We start from the raw sequence: 9,770 nt of genomic DNA, 5'->3' as shown, positions 1-9,770 counted from the left end.
AACAAAATTCATGTATAATTTTGATATTTACCCATTTTAAAAATACGTTTAAAAATTAAATTAATCTCCTTAACCAATGTCATTATTTACTTCCTAACATAAGGATAAATCCCAAAATTGTACATAAACTTCAATTCAATGTGCAATTTGATATATGAACTTTGATTTGGTGCAATTATACATGAAATTTCAATTGTGGTTTAAATATATACATGAAACTTTCATTTTGATTCAATTATACAGATTTAAAGAAATAAATACAACAAATTATTTTTATAAGGAATAATATTACATTATAAGGAGTAATATTTTCTTATCTTAAATTATTCATTTTATAATTTGAGATTTTTAAAATAAGGTTTTATTTTAAAATTTAATTCTTTTTATCTTCTATGAAAATATCAGTAATCGACCATAAATGTAAAAATAAATTATTTTTTCAGTTTAATTTATGATTTGACTTCAAAAGCATATTAGTATCTAAACTTTATTTTTCCATTTTAACATTTAAAGTATTAATTTCTTATATTTTTAATGATGGTTACAAAAATATGTTAAGTAACTTTGGTCAATGAAAAACGACACATGGCATATTTTGACTAATGAAAGAAAATGTCACATGATATTTAAGTTTATTTAAAATAAAAAGTATTAAATTTAAATTAAAAATAAAAATTATAATATTAAATATTTAAATATAAAAACTTTTGACTTTGACTGATCATTGACCAACATTGATCGACTGTTGACCGGCAATACCGGTCAACGACTAGTCAACAATCAGTCAACCTTGATCAAAATTAAAAATATTTTTTAACATTTAAATATTTAATATTATTAATTTTCTATTTTTTAATTTAAATTTAATATTTTTATTTTAAATAAACTTAATTGCTACGCGGTATTTTTTCATTGGCCAAAACATGCCACATTGCGTTTTTTTCGTTAGCCGAAGTTGTATAATGAATTTTTTTAACAACCACTACAAAATGGACCAAAAATAGAAGGAAATTGATACTTTAGGTACCAAAGTGGGAAAATAGGTAAAATTTAGGGGCTAAATCATGAATTAAACATTTTTTTGATACAATGCTTAAAATTATCCAATACTTCTTCTGATCTGTAGATAGGAGGATAAACACACCTCAACACGCTTAAACCCACATTCTCCTACTCCGGCAACAATGCCAATCCCAACTGAACTTAAACTCGAAAAATTATTATTTTTAAAAGTAATTATTTCCATAATTAAAAAGTATACTATTATGTGCATACTCATTCTATATATTTTATTATATGGTTTTAATTTTTATTATTTTCTAAAATTTCAAAACCAAAGTTAAGTAGTTAAAATAATTTTGTTCCTAAAACTTGTTTAAAATCTTAAAATCACTACTCATTCTTACAAAAAAATGAAAAGAAAAAAAAAACCTTTCTTTGTCTTTTTTTCCCTCCAAAAGATTATATACATTATCTATAGTTACTAATTATCAATTTCATACCAATCCCAACAGAAAGGCCATGTTTGGCTTACCAGAAAACTTTTTGCCTTTCTTTTTTTATACTTAAGTAATCTTCTTTCAAATAAAGCAACTCCAGAAAAAAAACACATTTTAATTTTTTAAATAATTGAAAAAATAGCAAGTAAAAGTATAGAAAATTTATATTATAATTAAAATTCCTAACTAATTAATATCACGAGTTAATTTGGCATAGATTTAATTATAGAGTAATTTATATTATTATAAAATATTTCATCTTTTATATAAAATTAAAAAACTTACAAACCTATAATATTATAAATTCTTAAAATTTTTAACTTTTCTATTTCAACTAAAATTTTATTTAATTCTTACAGTAAGTATATTTCTTACATAAATTCTTAGTAACGAATTAAGCAAAGAATAAACAATTTTTAATTAGATTGTAATAAGCATAAAAATAAAAGGTATAAATATAATGTAATATGAATTTAATTATTTTTATTAAATTAGTTTTAAAAATGTGTGTAAAACATAAAAATAAAGAAAAAAATGCAGAAATGAATAAATAAACTGTAAAAGACAGCCTCGGAAAATAAAATTTTATATTAATTAAATCTTATCTTAATTCACATGAGTTTTAAAAATCGAAATAAATAGTTAAAAATAAAAAATTTCCATTTTATTAAGAAACGAATAACGCGGACGAGTTAACTCAAAAAGTAAGGTGACAGGTTTTAGCAACCGCCTAGGTTTGACAGATCAGCGCATGTGAGGTATAATCCTCTACGAACACCTCAACATAACATAACAATCTTGGGAAGTTACGTTGGGGATGGGACGTGGGGAGGATTTTATTTTAATTTTTATTTATGAATTTATTTTGGTGGAGGAATTTTTGTGGGGTTATAAATTCTCGTTTATCTTTGGAATTGAAGAATCTGGTGAAGGAGCGAAAAACAACCAAACGGCTATAATTGACGTTACACAACACGAAGCAGAGGCAAGGAAGGGAATTTTAGATTTTTTCTTTTCTTCAACTCTTTCTTAAACTTTAACTCTTTACTGGGTTTATTTCGCTAGATTTTCTCTCCTTCAAAAATTTGGCCTTTTTCTTTGGGGATTTCTTTTCTTTTTATTTGAATTCTGAAAAGAAATAGTTTTTTATTTTCAACATCAGCATTCTTTCTGCGGTTGTTTAATCATGTCTGGCGGCTACTCTAATTCAAAGAAGACTGATGATATCTATGAAAAAGTTTGTGGACAGGTAATTTTTCTGCTTTCACTTTGTTTTTTTAGCTTATTTTGGGGTTTGGATTAATGGGTATTTCTTTTTCTAGATAGTTGATGATTCTAGTCTGGTGATCGTTTGAAATCAATTGAAAGGTGGGAAAATGCTTTCTGATAATACAAAATGAATTTTGATAAGAAATGATTTTCTCGGGAAAATAATATTCTCTATTAGAGATGATGCTGTTAAGTATACATAAATTGACATTGAATTTCGTAATATTTGTTTGTTTATGCTTAATTTCTTCATCTTAGAAGCTTTGCATTTGTGTATAAACTGCAGCAGGCATCCTTTGCAGCATTGACGATGTCTAGATTGCGGTGTATGTTGCGGGGGATCGATATCCGGATTTGTATCGTCCTTCTCATCGCAATCCCGGTGTTCATGTTCGGCATATATTTGCACGGTCAGAAGATCACTTATTTCCTCAGACCGCTATGGGAATCACCTCCTAAGCCATTCCATGAAATCCCCCACTATTATAATGAGAATGTGACAATGGAGAGACTCTGCCATCTTCATGGATGGAAAGTCCGTGAGTCCCCTAGACGTGTCTTCGATGCGGTATTGTTCAACAACGAGATTGACATCCTCGCACTTCGTTGGAATGAATTGTCTCCCTACGTAACGCAGTTTGTGCTTCTCGAGTCTAACTCCACGTTCACTAGCTTACCGAAACCATTGCTTTTCGCTGGCAACAGACATCAATTTAAGTTTGTCGAGCCTCGTTTGACATATGGGATGATTGGTGGGAGGTTCAAGAAGGGTGAAAATCCTTTTGTCGAAGAAGCGTATCAGAGAGTTGCATTGGATCAGCTTCTTAGAATAGCCGGGATAGAAGAGGATGATTTATTGACAATGTCTGATGTCGATGAGATCCCTAGTGGGCATACGATTAATCTATTGAGGTGGTGTGATGATATACCGCCTGTCATTCATCTTCAGTTGAGAAACTATTTGTACTCTTTCGAGTATCATGTTGACAACAAGAGCTGGAGAGCTTCGGTCCACAGGTACAAGCCGGGCAAGACCAGATATGCTCATTATCGTCAATCCGATATAATCTTGTCTGATTCAGGGTGGCATTGTAGCTTTTGTTTTCGGTACGTCAGTGAGTTCATATTCAAGATGAAAGCTTACAGCCATACCGACCGAGTGAGGTTCCCTCACTACTTGAACCCCAAGAGGATTCAGGATGTAATTTGCAAAGGGGCTGACCTATTCGACATGCTTCCCGAAGAATACACATTCAAGGAGATCATCGGGAAGATGGGACCGATCCCCCACTCGTATTCAGCCGTCCATCTTCCTGCTTATCTGTTGAACAATGCAGAGAAATATAAATACCTTTTGCCCGGCAACTGCAGAAGAGAGAGTGGCTGAATCAAGAAAACAACCTGCTCGAAAGTCTTAAATTACGAGTCCTTCCACGAACAGGAAAGGGCCTCCATTGGCCGTTTAATGGCTACAGCTTAACATTGCTAAAATTAATACCTTTATCCAACAAAATCTAGTCATTATACAAATTCGGAGGCATATCTGATAACTTGTTGTAGGAGAAGATAGATTTACTGGTTTGCAACGCTTACTTATTATATCTCTCAGCGGTCGAATGACATCTTCGCCGAATTTTTCTCATTGGTGGGAAATTTGTTTTTCTTCAAGTAATTGATCCATAACTCGTTGATTTGTACCATTTGACTGCTGTTTGCTTATTCTATTGGTCATATTGCTGAGTTATTCATATATTGCTTTATTATTTCATAAATTATTTTAAGTGATCATATTCTCAGTAAGATGTTAAACATAATGGATGGTGCAAAGTTTTCTTATCTTTTTGCTTGGCTTTCCTTATGGATGGAAAAGAAGACATTTTTATATTTTTCAGTATACAAAATCTGGGGCCCTTTGCCTTTGTCATAAATAAATAAACCTTTATAAATAAAGTAAGGTTCTTTTTGACTAAAATTTGAGTTAAATTATTATTTTAAATAAATTTCACCCACAATCTTCTAAACAAGCACTTGGAGGACAGGACAGAACACAGAACAGAACAGGGACACTTCTTACATGTTTTTAATTGGTAGTTGAACTCTCAATCTTGGTTTTTTCTTTATTCCCAACTTCCAGAGAACACAGTATCCATATACGTATATGTATATAAATTATAAAATAAAGGAACGACAGTTGAAACTTCCAGGTGTAAATGACGAAAAATTCAAACTACTAATGGGAAAGGGTCGTGAAATTGAGGTCAAACAAGTGTTTCACCAATCTGAAGATTGCTTCTTCTGCATTGATTGCTTGAATGCATACGCCTTGCTTCTTCAATCTTCTAATATTTATGCTGAAATATGTTTTTGAAAGTGTTTCTTTAAACAAATAATCCTTTTTAAAAAAACAACAAATGAATATGCTCGTTTGTATCTAAAATTTACTAATTTAATTGTCCATGTAACATAACATATCATATTCATTACAATGGATGAAGGTAATATATAGAAAAATATAAAAATAATATATTTAAATATTAAAAAAATAACTTTAAGCCGACTAGGTTTTAAAGAAATGTTTAAAATTAGATTACCTGTTTTTAATCTGTCAATTTGTGATTGATGGCATGCAAACGTGTTGAGCTACATTAGGCTTCTGCTTGTTTTGCTGTGCGGTGTGCACCGTCCCCCTTGACTTTACTTGCTTTAAATTCTATATTATTGGGTACTAACTTGAGAAAATAAAGCTACATATTTTATGTACCCATGTGTTTGCATATATCGTATATATTGATTTGATGTTTATATTATTTTTTATTTGACATTCAAATTGGTGTTGATTTTGGCGATTATGATTGATGCATGCGGTTGTGGAGAACTGATGTTTGTGGAACTCATTGAAGCCTCTTTTTAAATTTTATCATGCGCCATCCAGTTAGATTAAACTATCAGGACATGTATTTTCTTTTCCCCATGAGACCTTCAGCCGAACTAACAAGTCTACCACTCATCAGGAGAGGAAGACTCAGATAACAGCAGCACTGTAATACATCATCATCATCAATAAACATGGAATGAATTTTAAGAACCAACCAGAGGACGAGAAACTTCATTCAACATTTCATTTTGCACTCACAAAGTATTTCCCACCCAGTTTTCTGTATATGATGCTACATTTTATCCCGCAATATGAATAATGTTAACAATATAATTCAGATCCTGTTAGATTTAGTCACTGAACACATCATCAGCTTCCTTGGTGATCTTTTTCCTATATTCAGCATCCGCGTTTCTGTCTCTACCAATCCTATCCACCTTCCCATATGCGGCTCTGTTTGACTTCTCAAGCTCGGTATTATCTTCATAACCGTCACTCTCGTAATATTTGACCCTATTTTTCTCCCTTCCCTTTGTGGTATAAAATCCATCCTCTTCATCACTGCTGCTCCTGAAATTTTTACTACGATTTGATGCTCTGAAATCATCATCTTCATCTTCCTCAACCTCCGATTCTCGCATTGCACTGTCGAGGTCATCCAACATACTTTCCATCTCAGAATCTTCTTCTGCCATTGCTCGTCTATAACTACCTCCAGCATTTCTCTTGATACCAGCAGTGCTACTCCACCTTCCAACTGTATCTTGCTTTATTTTTTCCACCATAGGTCTCTTGAACTCAAAATCTTCTTCCGAACCAGCATCGTCATCTTCACTTCCAGCCTCACTTAAACCACCAGCATTATCCCGATCCAGCCCAGCAGCATCCCCAAAATTATCTTCATATTCATCCTCACTACCAGCAGTCCTCTTGTTTCCACGTGGACCTTCCCAACCCCTTGACCCTCTAAACTCATCATCAGAGTAATCATTTTGAAGGTTATCGAATCTCCCAGGCCTTCCTCCAAACTCTTGTCTATTCCAGTATCTAATTCTCCCAATCTCGTCTTTTTCTTCTTCTTCCCCTTCAGCCCACTCTCGATCAGCTGCATGCTCGATCTCAGCTATGAATCTGTCTAGATCCTCCTGGTCACTCTCAGCGGGAGCTTCTTCATGTGCCAAAGTTGTCTTAGTTTCTGCTATAGGCAACTTGTCACCACGAAAGACATATGGACTGCCTTCTTTCTCATCGATTGCATTGAAGAATGTTGCAGCAACTCTCTGAATACTGGCCATTGCAACTGGATCCTCAGGGTTAATACCTTTTCGCCGAAGTTCTTGTTCTATCTTCTTTATGTTTAACTTCTGAGCTTCAAGAGCTTGTTCAAATCTGGCCTTGAACAATGCCTGCATTTACGAATGACAAGGAATATATAATTCTAAACACTTTGCAGATACAACATTGATGCAAAACAAATGCAATTTCATGTGTAAGGACCATGATAAATTTACTTACCTTCCTTTTGGTAAGAGTATTGATGGGAATCAGATTTTTTGGTTGGCGATAATTTCTTCCACGGAACATGATAATTGTTTTCACGTTGTGTATGTTAATGACAATTCCACCACTCAGTCTCGCAAGCATGGTTGCCATTTCCTTTATCTTTTCTTTGGGGACGTTATCACAACAAACTTGCACTGTCTCATGAAATTTCCAGTGGAGATGCATATTTTGGACAACTCCTCCAAAGACCCCACGGACTCCAACGGGAACATAATTTTTGTTCCTGAATCCAATCTTTTTAAATGCTTGAAGCTGCTCAGGGGTCAAAAGCTCGGGATCATGCACAGAAGGCGGCAGCTCTGGAAGCTCATACTTCTTGAGTTTTTGTAATAGAAGTGCAACTTTCTTCTTAGCCTGAGTTAGTTGTACAAACCATATGCCGATTGAATTATTTTCAGAAAACCAATAATAAACGACCAAAGCAAACTACCAGAACTTATGACTCATTTTCTCAGCTAAGAATTGCCATTTTTCAACAGTAAAGCATCATTCTAACAATCCTCTAGCAACAATAAAACTACCACACTGGAAAACAGAAGAGAACACTCAAACTCTTCGTCTGAATGATTGTTTAACCTTGAAAAGGAGTTAAAACATTAAAACTCATTTACACTAAATCAACTACGAGATGCTACAGGCAAGCGTCAAACATAGAATCACAGCAAGAAATAGTTGATTGTCACTTATTAATGGCACAAAAAACTTACTCTCTTGAGGTTGTAAATAAGCCTCTCCTCATCAGTCATAAGCTTTTTCTTAATCTTCTTTGCCCTCCGGATTTCCCTAGCTGTTTTACCAGACTCTTTCTGCATTCGTCTTTCGACCTTGCTTCGCATACTTCTCCCCCTTGAAGTCGACATCATCCGAAACCATCCATTGAAGGGATCAGTGAAGGAAGGAAATGATGCAAAATTATCTTCAAAACATCCATCTAACCGTATCACATTGCTTGAAATTAGTTTGGGAGCAGTATCCTTAAAAGCCACAACATTCCTGCATTTTAAATAATAATAATAATAAAACAGTCAAACGAATAAATCCCAATTTTTACAGTAAAAAAGGAAACTTGTTAGAAATAAGAAATTGTTAAAAGTCCATCAAGAATCAAACTAAAGAATACGAATAAAACCCAAAAAAGTAATGAAAAACTAATAAAACACTCTGTTCCGATGTAAAGGAAACTGAAGAACAAAGGTGTCTTAGATTATAGGTCTGATTGATGGGAACTAACAACATGACAAGAAAAGACGATGCCCAGAGCTTGATTTAGTCTTATTTATGGGGAAAGAAGGAGAAATGTACCTGTTGGGATTTGATTGCAACAGAGAAGACAGAGTCTTCAAGCAGTGTTTTTGAAGATGCCTAGCAGCAAACATTTAATCTGGCAATAAAGACCTCTCTTTTCCTCTTCACTCCGAAAATCAGTTCTTTGATTTCATGGTATCTTTGCCGAAATAGAATGGGTAACGGTGAAGTGTTTCCAGGGTTTTGGGTTTTTGGTTTTTCGCTTAACGAGAGGGACAAACCATTAATTTACTGTTAGATATAATCTCTATAATGCCCTTAAACGACGCCGTTTCACTTCACTCATGGTCATTGAGTCTGGGAAATGACTCTTTTTCTTTTTCACTTTCTAAAATCTATAAGCAACAAGTACACATCTTTACCGCACTAGAACACCACCCTCCTCTATCAGATTTAACAAGTTTTTACAGTTTCTGTATTCAGCTCAGCACAAAATGTAAGAAGAATTTAGCAATTCTACCTAATCATGTCAAGGCAGTAAGCAAAGGCGTATAAATAAGAGAAAGGTAGTCTGGACACTTACCTAATCAATTCAAGGCCGTAAGCAAAGGCCTATAAACAATCGAGTCAAGTACGTAAACTTCGGCACAATTTCATTCTCTTTAATCCAGCAAGGGAAATAGAATTATTGAAGAAGGTTGCATAATAATTCTTCTGGATACAAGTATATAAGCTGAACTATTACAATTTCACTGGTTAAAATAAGGTAACGGAGATTGAGGTATAGATTAAGTCACTCTTTTGAGAGAAGATGCGTCCTTTTGGTAAGGATAACTGCCGCACATGTTGTTAAGATGCACAAACCAAATAATTCATTGTATACCTTGCTTTTCATCGAAAAAAATTAATCTATTTTTTTTCTGAATGATCAATTAATTGTTTTTGGCAGGAGATGTTTATTTATTATTAATTTCAATGCATATACATTTATGAATTTATGGATTATTTTTATCTTGTTTTCGGCTAATGTTCACTCACAGACAAAATCCTTTGAAAACTTATTGAAGTATGTTTCATTTAAGCTGAGCACTAATGTTGGGTTCAACCATAGTTCTTTTATTTTCAAATGCACTTGAGAAAAAGCCTGTTAATTGCTTGTTGATTCTGCCATGTTACTTGTGAATTACTTTTATTTTTATTTTCAAGTAGTATTACAATGGTTGTATTATGGAAGACTTTTTGCGTTTTTTAAAAACATTAGTTTCTTTCTGTTTGATATATTTTTATTCTTTTTATCTTTTGATTTTAATGATTATTTC

At 33.1% G+C, this 9,770-nt stretch overlaps 2 protein-coding genes across 7 annotated transcripts; one reads left to right on the top strand and one right to left on the bottom strand.

Moving 5' to 3' along the window:
* The first annotated feature begins 2,181 nt into the window (after positions 1-2,181).
* On the top strand, positions 2,182-4,582 carry LOC108458444 (uncharacterized). Of its 6 annotated transcripts, none has more exons than XM_053027363.1 (3): positions 2,182-2,748; positions 2,826-2,867; positions 3,058-4,582. In XM_053027363.1, exon 3 carries the CDS (start codon positions 3,079-3,081, stop codon positions 4,153-4,155), a length of 1,077 nt encoding a protein of 358 aa, XP_052883323.1. In that variant the 5' UTR covers positions 2,182-2,748; positions 2,826-2,867; positions 3,058-3,078; the 3' UTR covers positions 4,156-4,582. The 6 variants fall into 6 exon arrangements, with proteins under 6 accessions (XP_052883323.1, XP_052883322.1, XP_052883321.1 ...); XM_053027362.1 differs by having other exon boundaries at positions 3,055-4,582; XM_053027361.1 differs by having other exon boundaries at positions 2,822-2,867.
* Positions 4,583-5,844: 1,262 nt separating this feature from the next.
* LOC108458304 (CRM-domain containing factor CFM9, mitochondrial) lies at positions 5,845-8,966 on the bottom strand. Its single transcript, XM_017757654.2, has 4 exons — positions 8,509-8,966; positions 7,914-8,199; positions 7,159-7,560; positions 5,845-7,049 (listed from the first exon to the last, which is right to left on the bottom strand). Exons 1-4 carry the CDS (start codon positions 8,580-8,582, stop codon positions 5,994-5,996), a joined length of 1,818 nt encoding a protein of 605 aa, XP_017613143.1. The 5' UTR covers positions 8,583-8,966; the 3' UTR covers positions 5,845-5,993.
* Positions 8,967-9,770: the final 804 nt, after the last annotated feature.

Source organism: Gossypium arboreum, chromosome 4 (assembly GCF_025698485.1).
Source record: "Gossypium arboreum isolate Shixiya-1 chromosome 4, ASM2569848v2, whole genome shotgun sequence".
NCBI lineage: Eukaryota > Viridiplantae > Streptophyta > Magnoliopsida > Malvales > Malvaceae > Gossypium > Gossypium arboreum.
Note: the sequence above shows the minus strand (reverse complement) of the source record. Positions and strands in the feature narration are given on the sequence as shown.